Source organism: Panthera pardus, unplaced genomic scaffold (assembly GCF_024362965.1).
Source record: "Panthera pardus isolate Hobbes unplaced genomic scaffold, ASM2436296v1 HiC_scaffold_6, whole genome shotgun sequence".
Taxonomy (NCBI): Eukaryota; Metazoa; Chordata; class Mammalia; order Carnivora; family Felidae; genus Panthera; species Panthera pardus.
The window spans coordinates 51,177,126-51,191,158 of NW_026526991.1; the positions used below are offsets into that span (position 1 = coordinate 51,177,126).

General features: G+C 38.0%; 1 protein-coding gene across 2 annotated transcripts in view; it reads right to left on the reverse strand.

Moving 5' to 3' along the window:
• The window catches only part of MSRB3 (methionine sulfoxide reductase B3), a 172,664-nt gene that overhangs the window by 109,780 nt on the left and 48,851 nt on the right, over nucleotides 1–14,033 (reverse strand). For both annotated transcript variants that reach the window (XM_019455013.2, XM_019455014.2), the window contains exon 4: nucleotides 12,697–12,774. In XM_019455013.2, coding sequence (XP_019310558.1) covers nucleotides 12,697–12,774 — 78 coding nt within the window. The remainder of the gene's footprint in view (nucleotides 1–12,696; nucleotides 12,775–14,033) is intronic.

Genomic DNA, 14,033 nt, shown 5'->3' on the forward strand with positions numbered 1-14,033 from the left:
AGCTGGTTACCCCAATACCAATTGTGGTACTTCATTGATTTGATTGGGTACTTTTTATATTTAGCATGTTCACATCTCTGAAACCTAGATGTGTCTATGATCAGTAAGTAGCATTTCACAATTTATATGGCAGGTTTTTTTCCTTGGTGTTGAATAATAATTGAATAATAATTCTTTCAATCAATCTTAGATTTGATGAAACACAATATTTAATCATATCCCTATTTCACTAAGAGGTTTTTTTTTAATTAAGGAATGTAGTTTAAATTTTTATAAAACCTCTTCTGGGCACAATTACAATGATCATAGTTTTTCCTAAGATGTTCCAGTATTGAACTATCCATACATTCCTGAAGTAAATCTTACCTTGCCATGGCGTATTACTCATTCAACACATGGCTACATTTCTTTTACTAGTATCTTATTTAATGGGGCGCCTGGGTGGCTCAGTCAGTTGAGTGTCTGACTTCAGCTCAGGTCACGATCTCACAGTCCGTGAGTTCGAGCCCCGCGTCGGGCTCTGGGCTGATGGCTCAGAGCCTGGAGCTTGCTTCCAATTCTGTGTCTCCCTCTCTCTCTGCTCCTCCCCCGTTCATGCTCTGTCTCTCTCTGTCTCAAAAATAAATAAACGTTAAAAAAAAATTAAGAAAAAAATAAAATAAAATAAAATAAAATAAAATAAAAAAATAAAATAAAATCCTTACATCTAGGTCCCTCCTCCCCCAAGGTGGCTCAGTCTGTTGAGCATCTGACTCTTGATTTCAGCTCAGGTCATGATCCCAGGGTCATGGGATTGAGCCTCACATCGGGCTCCACACTGAGCGTGTAGCCTGCTTAAGATTCTCTCTACCCCTCAGCCCCTCTCCCCTGCTCACACACACTCTCTCTCTAAAAAAAAAAATAAAATTAGTAAATAAAATAAAATCCTTATACCTGTTTTTATAATTCCATTTGGTCTATATATTTTCCTTGGAATATCTTTGTCAGGTCTTGGTTTTTGAGGCATTTTACATTGGTCAAAGAAGTTGGTAAGCTTTCATCTATTTTCTGCGATTGACACAGTTTATAATTGCATAGGAGTAATGTTTTTTCCTTTTTCTGTAAAAGACTAAGCTGGTTTGAGATAATTCTCAATTTTTTCTATGGTTACTGGTCAACTAAAGTATTATAACTCTCCTATAGTGAAATTTTGTATCTTACCTAATTAAAAAAAATTACGCTGCGATTTTTAATTAGAATAGGAATACATAGCATATTACATTAATTTTTTTTTCCATGTCTTTGGTTTTATCCAATTTTCATTCCTAGTGTTTGGGACCTATGTTCTTTTCTTTCTCCCTCTCTTTCTTGATTGGGCCTGAAAGAAATGGTCAACTTTATTGGTCTTTTCGACCCCTTGGTTTTATTTAATAGGTCTAATTGTTTTTATTTTTCAAGTTAATTTATCTGAGTGCTTTTAAGACCTTCTCCTTGCCTTTGATTTTCATCAGATTTGCTGTGATGTACCCAGATGTGGTTTTTTTGTTTTGTTTTTTGTATTCACCCTGTTTCAGACTTATAGCACTTTTTAAATCTTGACTTGAGGTGTTTTTTTTTTTTTTTTTCCCTCCGTTTGGGAAAATCCTTGGCTATTATCTCTTCAAATATTGCTTCTTTCCCATTACCTGTTTCTTCCCTTTCTATGGCTGTAATATGTCATTCCTGAAACTGTAATTCTTGTATTAGCTTCTCAATAACTTTTCATTTTTTTTAGCTCCCTTAGCTTCAGTCTGAATATTTTCTACTTACCTGTTTTTCTGTTCACTAATCCTGCTTCTTTTTTCTCTTGTATTTATATTTCATGTATGGCATTTTTCAGCCCTAAAACTACTTTATACTTTAAAATAGATTCTAGTTCTCCATTGAAATTCATTTTGTCATCTATTTTTTTTTAAATATGTTCATCAGAGTTATTTTAAAGTCTGTGTCTGATGACTTAAATATCTGGATATCTGGGCCATCTGTAGACCTGTTTCTTTTGTTAGTTTTTTTCCCTTAGTCCTTCACTTTGGTATACCTGGTAATTTTTGATGAATGCCAGACATTGTGTATGAAACACTGGATGCTGGATAATGTCACCTTCTTTTATAGATGGTTCATCCTATCTTCTGATAGGTAGCTAGAGTGGGGAGGGGAAAGGGAAGACTACCTTAATCTAATCATGGACTTGAGGCTGGGCTGAAGGTTTTGATATATTTGGTTTTCCCTTGCTTTGCACCCATAATTTGGTGTGCTGAAGCTTGAGAGAGCATATTGCTAAAATTCTAGGAATGTAAGAGTCAGTTGCTAAGTATAGGCATTATTAAAAATAAGTTATATAAATTAACAATTAAATAAATTATATTAAAAGCAAAAGTAATACTCCCAAACTCACCATTTCTAATTTTTTTTTACTAAATTTAACTGTTATCTGTGTTCTTTACATCTGTTGTAGGTGTATACAGAAAAATTATATAATGAATGGTGTTACTACGCATCTCTTCCCAACTCCACATTCGGTGAGGTCACATTTGTAGCTTGAAATATGGCCCATGGTAGAAGTATTTGCACACAGAAATCAGCAAACACTACAAATCAGAGCTTGACTTACTGTTCTTTTGGTTGTTAAGATCAGTTGTTCTCAAATGGAGGTGATTTTGCACCCCACCCCCCCGCCCCTGCCCTGCGGGTATTTGATATTATCTGGAGAAATTTTTCTTTGTCAGCTTGTGGGGATGGGGTGGGAGGGCTGGGGAATGAGACTAGTGCTACTGGCATCTAGTGAGTACAGGTCAGGGATGCTGCTACACATCCTACAGTGTATAAGGCAGCCCCCTGTAGCAAAGAATTATCCAGTCCAAATGTCAATAGTGCCGAGGATGAAACAACCAGGTCTGCTGGTATCTCTCCTTGTGAATGTCTGGCAATTCCCTGGAAGGAAAGGTGGGCACTTTACCCTAGTTTATTTTATTGTTTTTGTTATTTTTCTAGCATTTTGAGTTGACTATTTAGTTCAGTTATTTTTACTCTTTCTTATATTTAATAATAAAAAATATTTGACTATGAACTTCTCTTTTGATACAGCTTTGGGTAGCTGACTCTTATTTTTTTTGTCACTTTTTGCTCTTTTAATGTTTCCTTGTATAAGGTTCCAGCCATAGACATTTCCATCTCTTCCTTAGTTGGGACAAATATGCCTTTGCAGTTGCAAGCAATGCTATTGTTGAAATAAGCATCCAAAGAAAGTTCTATGAGTGATCTACAGAAAACACTTTAGAAAGTGTGGTAGGAGATAACAATTAGGGGAGTCTATCACCAAGTATCTATTTATACTTCCCCCATTCCAGTATCAACTTGAATCATTTAATGCTACAATTATTCTTGACTTAACTGGAATTAAACCATTTATCTCACAAATAGTTGAGTACCAAGGATAAGCAAAGTCCTATGCCCCTGCACTGGGTGGAGATGTGGATTACAAAAATCCTAAATCATGACCTACTCTCTCAAAAGTTTATAGATTTGTTAAGGAGAGACTTTCCGCTAACTAATGTATTTAAACTCTCAGCTACTCATGTAAGTCACATTATTTGGGGAATTTAGAATCTATACTAAATTTGTTTTTAATTATTCAGCAGAAACTAAAACTATTTTGGGTATGGATCACTAGGTCCAACGATATTATAAAACGTGGTAATGCTGGAATCAAAAGCAAACTATACTGACTTAATTTTGAGAACTTTAGATTTGCCTGCTGTTTATACTTTACCATGCAAATTTGCTTAAAGCTGCACAGTTTTTTACAAACCTTACTTTTTATACTTGTATCTTTATATCTTTTACAGCATGCTTATGTAATTATTTCATTTGCTACAGCAGTGCCATGAGTTAGAAAGGGTTGATATTATTTTCACCATTTTAAGATGAGAAAAATGAGATGAACACTTAAGGAACCTGCGTATGGTTATACAGCAAGTCCACACGGGAACCTCCACCACCTTCCATCTGGTACTCTGGATGGCTTCTGCACTTGTGTTTGATAATGTGATGGGTTACTTATCCACGTAGAAGACACACTGAGGACATGAATCTGAATGAAAATTTATGCAGTCTCCTTGAATCAGTGACCACGTTTTGAAAGAATTATTCATTCACAGGAAGAGGCAGCTTTGTGGATGGCCTTGGAATCACTCGCTAAAACTTGCACATTATTTTTCAGAAGATGTCCTTCCATAGTTTCAAAGTCTGTGAACTGTCATAATAATTACTCATTAATATTCTGGTTCATATTCATGCAAACAAGATAATTTACATGAATCATAGTTAAAACTTTGCCTACTGTTTTTCCCAGTTTAATCTAACTATCCATTCTAGTTCATTAAGAAGAATCTAAGCTATTTCTGTCCATATTTGGAAAATGAATGAAAGAACTGGGATTGTGATTTAAGTAATAAAGGGCAAGATTGCTCTGCCCCCACTTTTCTTCTTGCAAAACACAGATACACACACACGCACCCAAACTCCCTTCCAGCTATCCAGGGATTTTATGTGTAGGCATTGCTCCAATTCCTTTCTGTGTCAGGAAATGCAGTTATAATTACCTTTGCATATTGTTAAACTCTGAATCATGACTTGCTATTGTTTTCTGGTTTCTCAAATGGAGTTGTTCTCTGTTTTATGTATGCTTTTATGCTATTTATGCTTTTCTTTCTTGTCTTGTCTTTCTTTCTTCCCCCACCCCCACCCCCAGCAGTTTAACGAGTCAGGCATTAGCAATGTTTTTTTGCTCCCTATCTTTGCCAGTAGCTCCAGGAAGTACATTTCTTTCAATCTAGCTGTGGTCTTGCCCTAAGCTTTCAGATGAAATGTAGATAGAAAAGTTAACTCCCTCTGTTACAGATACTTGTCCTGTAAATCACTGTTTGTGGGGACAAGACAGGAAGGGTCAATGGGATGAGAGAAGTCAATTTTACATTCTCTTCAAAATAATATATGAGTTATGTAGATATAACTCCAGTTTAAGCCACTATTCAGAAATCTAGTTCATTTCAGAGCAGTTTCATTGTACTGAAAAGTTTACTTGGATTAAGGATTTAGAATGAGGTGAAGGGCAATTCGAATCTTCTAAATTCAAGTTAAATGCACTTTGTTAAAGGTTAGAAAACATTTGCTGGAATCATGAGCAATTTCTAGCTAGAGTTCATAAAAAGAAAGCTAGAAGTTAAGTTCCTATTACTCTTCCTGGTAGGATTCCATAGTGACCGGAATGGTTTATGAATAAATACTATACGGATAGCATTTTAAAGGGTTGAGAGAATAGGATTTGAATAGACAGTAAGAATGGAAAATGCCCCTCCCTTTTACATCTCCTCCACTCACAACCACAACACACACATGTTCCCATATGCACACAGGCACACCCGCAGACACAATATTGTAGCAGAAGGGGAAAAGTTTATGTGGAAAATCTCCTTTAATGCTAAGTGGAATAGCATCCGTGGAATAGCATAGCTGAGTAAATTGTGTGTGGCACCGAACTGGAATTTCTTCAGTGAAAAGGCTTATGTTCTTAAAGAGTTGAAAAACTGCTTAAATTTTCTAGTAGCCTAGAATAAAATTGCACAGGAGGCTCATGTGAAATGTAGCATGTGTGAATACTTTGGCAGCAGAGTTCCATTTGAAATGTAGCAACACAGCTGAAGCAGTGACTCATCACACTAATATCTACTGTTAACAGACAGACTCCCTCTCAGAAAGCCTGTACTTTCTCACATTTTAAGGAGCTTCTTAGGCTGCTGTGATAGCAGGATATGTTCCCAAAACTTTGTCAGGCCACTTGACTTTAACATTTGTTGAATATCGGCCATAGGCCTTTTCCTGTATTCAGTTCTTACACCTGTTCGGTTTTATTTTGCCCCTTTTCATAGGTGATAAGGCTGAGGTCACACATCTGGGCTAATATTCAGTTGGTGCCACCCGTTGCTTTTAGCCCTTGCCTGTTCTGAATTTTTGATGAAGGGGGCACCTGGGTGGTAAGCGACTGATTTCGGCTCAGGTCGTGATCTCACAGTTCATGAGTTCAAGCCCCTCATCTGGTCTATGCTGACAGCTCAGAGCCTGGAGCCTGCTTCAGATTCTGTCTCTCTCTCTTTCTGCCCCTCCCCTGCTCTCTCTCACCCTCTCTCAAAAATAAATAAACATTAAAAAAATTTTCGAGGGGCGCCTGGGTGGCGCAGTCGGTTAAGCGTCCGACTTCAGCCAGGTCACGATCTCACGGTCCGTGAGTTCGAGCCCCGCGTCGGGCTCTGGGCTGATGGCTCAGAGCCTGGAGCCTGTTTCCGATTCTGTGTCTCCCTCTCTCTCTGTCCCTCCCCCATTCATGCTCTGTCTCTCTCTGTCCCAAAAATAAAAAAAAATAAACGTTGAAAAAAAAAAATTAAAAAAAAAAAAATTTCGAGATAGAAGGAAAAGACATTTAAGATAGCTCATGTCAGGGAGCCCGGGTGGCTCAGTTGGTTAAGCATCGACTCTTGACTTTGGTTCAGGTCATGATGTCACGGTTTCATAAAATTCTCTCTCTCCCTCTGCCCTTCCCCGCCTCCCCCCCCGCCCCCCCCGCCGCCCCGCTCCACCTCTGCTAGTGCTCTCTCTCAAAATAAATAAATAACATTAAAAAAAAAAAAAAGATAGCTCATGTCAGTTGGCCTCAGCTTCTCAGAAACGTATAGAGAGAATTCAAAAAAAGTGGTGAAAATCTGGAATACAGTTACTTGAGAAAATGTAATGGGGGCGGTCAATGTGAAAATAAAATGACCTTCAAGTTTCAATAACTAGAATCCTGCCCATGAACCCTGCTGCTGTTCTACCTCACAGATGCTGAATGGCCTGATGGCTTCCTGGACATTACTACATCTTCCTGTCAGGATTCCAAGGGACTTCCCTAAAAACAACCAGTGTGAAGCTGAGTCCTTACTGATGGCCTGCCATGATGGGTCTACCTTTGGTTCAGCCCTCCCTGGATTGGAATGGTCTTCAACTGTCAATTCAACTACTACAACGAAGAGCAGATTTTTCAAGGAACTGAGGTGGGCGTGTGGGTGGGCGCACGCACATGTGTGTGTGTTCCATTCATTCCATTCATTTCTATTCAGGAAAATAATGAGACTAGAGTGACCAAAATAAATTATTAAAACTTTATCTTCCTTTAATTCTTTACCTTTCTTCTTGCCTAAAAGTTTGAGTGTTACTATTCTAAATCTATTTGTATACTGGTATGTGATCTTCTCAAAGCATTTATCCTCTCTCAGTTTCTTCAACTGTAAAATGTGCTGTTGTTATGAAGATTAAAAAGTTGAATTTACATAAAGCACTTATAACCATGCCTGCCATATTAAGTGCTATGTAAATGTTAGTTCTTGTATTATTATTATTATTATTATTATTATTATCATTCGTGACTCTGTATAAAATGAGCTATTTATTCAGTGAGAGGCCTGATAAGTTAATGCATACAGAATAAAAACTATCCTATATGTTTCTTCCAAGTCTTAAACAAAATTATTAGGAGTTGATTATACATGGATAATGCTGAGGTTTATTAGCTACCAAGGAAAAAAGTTTCCACTGAGGCTGTCATACCCTTATTGCCTTCTCTTTTCACCCCCAGAAAGCTATCTTCTACCCTGTTGTGGCTTACTTCCCATTTTCATCACGCTACTGACTTATCTGAAATTTCTCCATAACCCATCTAACAAAGTTTAGACATGAATCTGACCAACAAACAAATACTTAGTGATTATTACATGCTAAGGGCTAGAGATAGAAACATGAGTAAGGCCTGGCCTTGCTGTGGGAGTTCCCTTACTAGTGGGCAGACAGGCATATAGACAGGTAACTGCAAAACAACATGGGAAGTACATGGATGGAGGTGGACACAAGGTGTCGTGGGAGCAGAGATAAAGGACACCAAAGTTCACCCTGGAAGGCTGAGTCTGGGCTTCCTAGAGGAAGAGATCCCAGGGCTTAAAGGGTTTTAGTAGGAATTTAAACGTCCTCTCTGGTATCTCAGGGCCTTCTTAATTGGTCCCTTCTAACCCTCCAGCCAAATCTCCCACTATTCCCAACATAACTCACCTCCCCACTCCTACTGGACCAGTCTCCTAACTGTTTCCTTGCAAAATCCACTTTTGATCCTATCTCCAATTCTTCTTCTCCATGGCATTCTCTATCGGGCATCCTCCACCTGGAAAAAACGAAACCCTTCTCTGCCTGGTAAAGTGTGGTCTCATCAACTCTGCGACAACTGGTCCAACTCTGATGCAGTCATATACCCCTCCTATTACACATGAACTCATTTCTAACAGACACATCCAGATAGACAGTGGCATTATTTTTCCATATTTTATCATTGTTCATTCTGTTTTTCCTATCACTCCAACAAAACTGTAAGTACCTTAAGGAAAAAATAGTTCATAAATTTATTTTATTTGTTCCACAACACCTGGCAAAGTGTCAGCCAAAGCAAATATAAGTGGTCAAAAATACATTCTGAATTACATTATTTCACCAATGCCTTCTCTGGTTTATCTGATGTGCAATAAATTCATTTTATGAAATTTTAGAAGTTCAAATAACCAGAGGGGAGAACATTCTTACTTCTGTCGGCTAATTTACTAACTGAAACCCAGGAATACTACATGAGAAATAAACTAGGTTGGTAGAGTTTGTGTATGTGAAGAAAATGTGAACCATGGAATAAATTACACATTTGGTTTATATGCAGTCCGTGAATAAGGTTCTTGTACTTGGTAAGCAGTAAGAAAGCAGTATATTGTTGAAAGGGAGTATACTCAGGGTAGAGCACAAGTTTGAAAATGAAAGGAGAATAATTGAATGGCCTTTTTTGTAAGGAAATATTATGTATACAGATATTAGTCAAATGAAAGAAGAGAATTATACGCATGTGAATGCGCATGCACATACACTATGAATACTGATAACAGAAATGGCAACTGGGAAAACAATCTTTTCACATTGCTAATGATTAGGCATTTTCAAACTCAGCACTTCTTTATTTTACCTTATTTTTTATCTGTTTCCCTCGCACTATTATCTCTCATGTTGTTACTTTATTTGGTCTCTTCTGCCCCATCTTCTTCCCTTACTCCCTGCTCCCTAACAATCAAACAAAAACCCCATACACTTTCTCACTCACACACCCCTTTGGTTCCCTGCACCTTGTCGTCCAAAGTATGAAACCAACTATCTCAACAAGTTGTCTGTTAGTGATGTCATTACTTCACTAAACTAGTGAGTGGCCTTGAAACTTACTCATGAAAGTCAATAAAAGAATTTTGGGAAAACACATATATTGGGATATATATGTGTGTGTGTGTGTGTGTGTGTGTGTATAATCTGGGAAAATATGTATTTGTATATATACATTCTGTGCTTTTTATCAATTTATTGCCTCTCTGTCCTCTAGCCTTCCCTACTCTGCTAAAAGGGAGCTGGGACCTTTAAACATTTTTTTCTTTGTCAGCTAACATGATATTAAACTTTGTCAGCAGAGGGCACAGGACAAAGACCATGGAAGAGCAAGGTGTGTTCCCCTCCTAGTTTCAGGATGTTTGCTCAGCAGGCTCCTGCAGAGCGTGTGGCTTCTCTAGCATCTGGCTTTTGCAGGGCACGTCGCTTCTCTTCTTCTGGGCCCTTGCTGTGTAGGTAGCTTCTCCAAAGCCAGGCTGCTGCAGAGTGAATGGCTCCTGCCGCAGCCGGCCCCTGACACAGACAGCTCTCCCAGCGCCCGGCCTCTGCCCCACACACCACTCTTCTGGTGACAGGCTCCTACAGCACAAGCAGCCTCTCTGGTGCCAGGTGCTGCTTTCGGGGCCAGGAATCAGCAGCACCTGGCAGCCAGCAGCTTCCCGTGGCGCCCCACCCCCCCCAACCCAGGTACTTTTGCAGTGGAGTATCTACAGTGAGATACCTCCCTATACACAGCTTTCCCCAGCACTTCAGAGGGCAGATTTCCAGAAAGTCGCACAGTCATGGCACTGCGGTGATTTCTCTGCTATTTTAGGTACAGCCATGCCCTCTCCAATAAGACCCAGATCTCAGCCCCTGGGAGAGGAAAGTGGGGAGCGGGGCACACGGGGAGCTTTTCCCTGGGCTCTATCTCAGCCCTAGTGGTCATGATTCCTTCTTCTATTTGTGAGTTCTGTATTCTCTAGAATTTCTATTTACTCCCTGCCAGCCAATCCCTCATTACCCCAATCCTCTGTTAGAGGGAGTAATTCTTTAAATTATACTTTTCCTGTTCAAATTACTGTGTGGTTTACTGACATATACTCCCTTATATATTTTAAAGTAACCCCTAACATTTCTTATCAAAATTTCAATAATTGAAAAAATAAGTGACTTTTCTGGTGTCTGTAAATAGATTACATGCTTAAAATACATTTTTGTCAAAACCTTAAAAAGCTACATATTTAGATCATCTAGGAAGTGAAAAAGTCCACCATGTAACCTCATTGGCAAAGGTAGTCCTCTCTGTTGTATCGATCAATCAAATCAAACAATCAAAAAAAAGAGTTTCATTTTTAAAATTTAAAGAAATATGTGGATACGTATTCTCAGGACAACCATCTCACTTAAGGAGACAGGTAGAAAATGCATAGACAGACACCAGATAACAGATGGAGAGAAAGATAAGCAGATAGCAGTCTTACCAAAACTGTCATTTTGCTTGATGCCTTAGAGATGCTATCCCAGGACAATAAATCATAGTAAGATTTGGGATGGGTGAAAGGTATGATATCTTCTGTAACGCGGGAGAAGGGGATTATGATAGAGGAGATAGGAAGAAAGAGGCAGCTGAGCGCAGACTCTCTCACGCACATGAGTTTCAGGGACGCATACATACAGAGGTTGAGGACCAAGAAAACTGATTCCCTCAAAACTGTCTGTGCCCTGTGGCCCCTGGAAAGTGTTGGTGGACACCTTGCTGTCTCCAGTACGAAGACGGCAGCACTAGACCAATGAATGAATGCATTCTATAATAAAGGCTAAAGCATTCCCCCCTCCTTAAATTGACAAGATAAGAGGAAGCATACAATTTAAAAATAGGGTGAGGGAGAAATAGAATAAAAATATTAACCCATATTCCTTAGAAACTTAGAAAAATTAAAGGTTTCCCTACAAGAATGCTAAAGGAAATAGACATAATGTCACATCAAATGTGAAACTCCTTGAATCTCACCAGTACCTATGTTTAAATAAAGGTTTTCTGTATTTGTGACTCAAAATCTCACATGGGTTAAATCCTTCATTTATAGTGGTTCTGTTTCTTATTTAAAACAGTAAGCTCTCCTTAGATCCACTACTCTACTGAATCACATGATAGGGAAAGAGATGGGGAATCTTAAACAAAAGGCAAAGGGGATGTGGCCAATTTTTACCATTTGGGATATTAACAAGTTTAACATGGCTCAGCAACTATCTTAAGTGTTATATCAACTATTATGACACAAGCTAAAGGTGTTGAAATATAAAGATGTGTGTTTTCTGAGAGGAAATGGGTGACAATTTGAAGGGCTGGTTTTTTTTAACATGAAGAATAAATACATAAGAATTCAGAACAGATTCTCAACCAACACTAATGTACAATAAGGTTTATGCAAGTTAAGAAAGGTTTTATACTTTTTTAAAAAATTTCAAGGAAACTACTGTTTCCTGTTATTTCTGGAAAATCCGTAAATGCAAGTGCTTTAAAAGGGAAACATTTATGGAGAGATATTAAGTATGTTTTACATGCTACACATATCAGATTCTTGTTTGTTCAATTCCCCTAAGAAATTTGTAATTTTGCTTTAAATAAATGACATTTACCCTCAATTAAGGTTTCTGTCTTTTCATTCCCCTAAATCAGCATCCCGGTGGGAAGTACAGGGCTTCTAGGATTTTCTACACCTAGATAAATAAATTTTGGTGAAGATTTTCCTTTCTTGAATAAGATCCATAATCTCCAGAATACACTGTCTGAATTAACGATTTGGGCGACAAAGCCTATGCACTGCTTGTTTCATAGGAAACTACTGGGAATCTTTAAAATAAAGATTGTGGATCAGTGCAAAAACTGTCAAAATCTCATTACATAATCTGTTTACATATGTACAACTATCTGTTGGAAGTCCCGTGTTACTTTTGATACAGGTACTGCACTTCCTCGCAGAAGTATGAGTAATCGACTAGGTGGCTTATCACTCAATCTGAAGGATGCACACGAAGAACTTTCACCACGGCCCAACCAATAAATTCAGGGCCATCACTTGATAACGGAAAAATCAACAACGATATAAATGTTTCTATGCCCACCAAAATCTCTTTCATAGCCCTTGTAAGCACCATGGTTAATTGCGATGAACAAGTTAACACTGTGAATTTTAAAGGTCCAAACAGGGCAAAGTCAGCCAGCCTAGCAAGCTGGTAATTTATTATGAAAGTCAGTAATTACTCTTGTGGGGAGAAAACAGAAATAATAGAAATAAGAGAATTTAGTAGTATGAAGATTCTTTTTTTTTTTTTAGCAGTACTATAAAGATTTTAATGTGAATGAGCAATAACTAGCTTGTTACCATCTGTGAAGTGTCCATATCCATAGGTTTTTAACATACTTACTTGAACAATGGAGTTCCACAAACGACACATTTATATATTCCAGGATCTTTGTGATGTGTATATTCTCCTTCGAAGGCACTGATAAACAAATACACAGGGCATTAAAACAATTAAACAAAGTTCGCATTATTTCTTATAGAATGTATTTGCTTAAAATAGATTTCTCTAATAAATCTTTCAAGGGCTTTTTGTCCTAAAATGAGAACAGACCAAACATATGGAAATCTGAACATTACTAATATACTTCAAATCTATATAATAAAATGTGCATATAACTACTCCAAACCAGTGCAAGTTAAATAAAAAAAAAAAAAACAAACCCAAGCCATCTAGTTATGTAATGCTTAGAAAAAATTTTTGCTATAGAAAAAAAAAACAGCTTGTAGTTCAGATTCGCAGAAGAAAACATTACTACACAAGATTTCTGCCTACTCTACAGTGTCCAAGAGTGTATACCCCAAAATGCAGAAGGGTCCAAGACTTCAAGTGGAAGGAGACTTATTTTTTGGTTTGAAAAGGAATATTGCAGCTTTAAGGGAATATTTTTCTAAGTTAACAATCTTAAAGGCTAGGAGGTCATTCCACTAATGCAAATCAGCTGTGCTAGCCCAACAAAAAGTCTATGTGCTCTGCAGCTTGTTTTTATTATCCTTTCACCCTCTTTATGAGGTCCAATTTTTTTATAAACAGAATTTTTAAGAATGACCTAATCTCTAGTTGTTTGTGTGCATTCAATCATTTTGCTCGTCATGTACACAACAGGACGGGTAGAGGTCCTCCTGGACTGAGACTGAAGCCCACCGTCGGCTCATTGTGTGGTGAGGGTAGACTCTGTCAGAGATTCAACATTTGGCAAACTCAGTAAACAGTATATACTGTGACAGGAAGAGAGTGTTGCCTATTAACAAGGACCCCATGTGTGGTAAAGAGCTCTTTCAGTTCATGAATGAAAACAAGAAGTTACATCATTAATAAATTTGGATCAGAGGTAAGTCACGGCCTTATGCCAGCCTCCATGGTATAAATTAAACAACAAAATGGTTGGACCTTGGCAAGTTACCTTTGAGCTGGAATCAGCTGAGAGAGACTTTATTCACTAAAAACGTCTTGGAAGTGAACAGACTCTTTTTTCAGGACTTAGGGCGAATTTCCAAGGACCAAAGCCATGTGAGGGCAGTTATTGAAAATTTTTGACATTCCAACCACAAATGAGCCAATAAATACTTTCTCCACATGTGCTTCAAAAAGAAATTGGAGTGGGGTAGAAAGGAACTAAATTATGCTACCTTCTTTTTGCAGCCAAAACGTCTATACTTACAATGGCCACCTTCAAAATT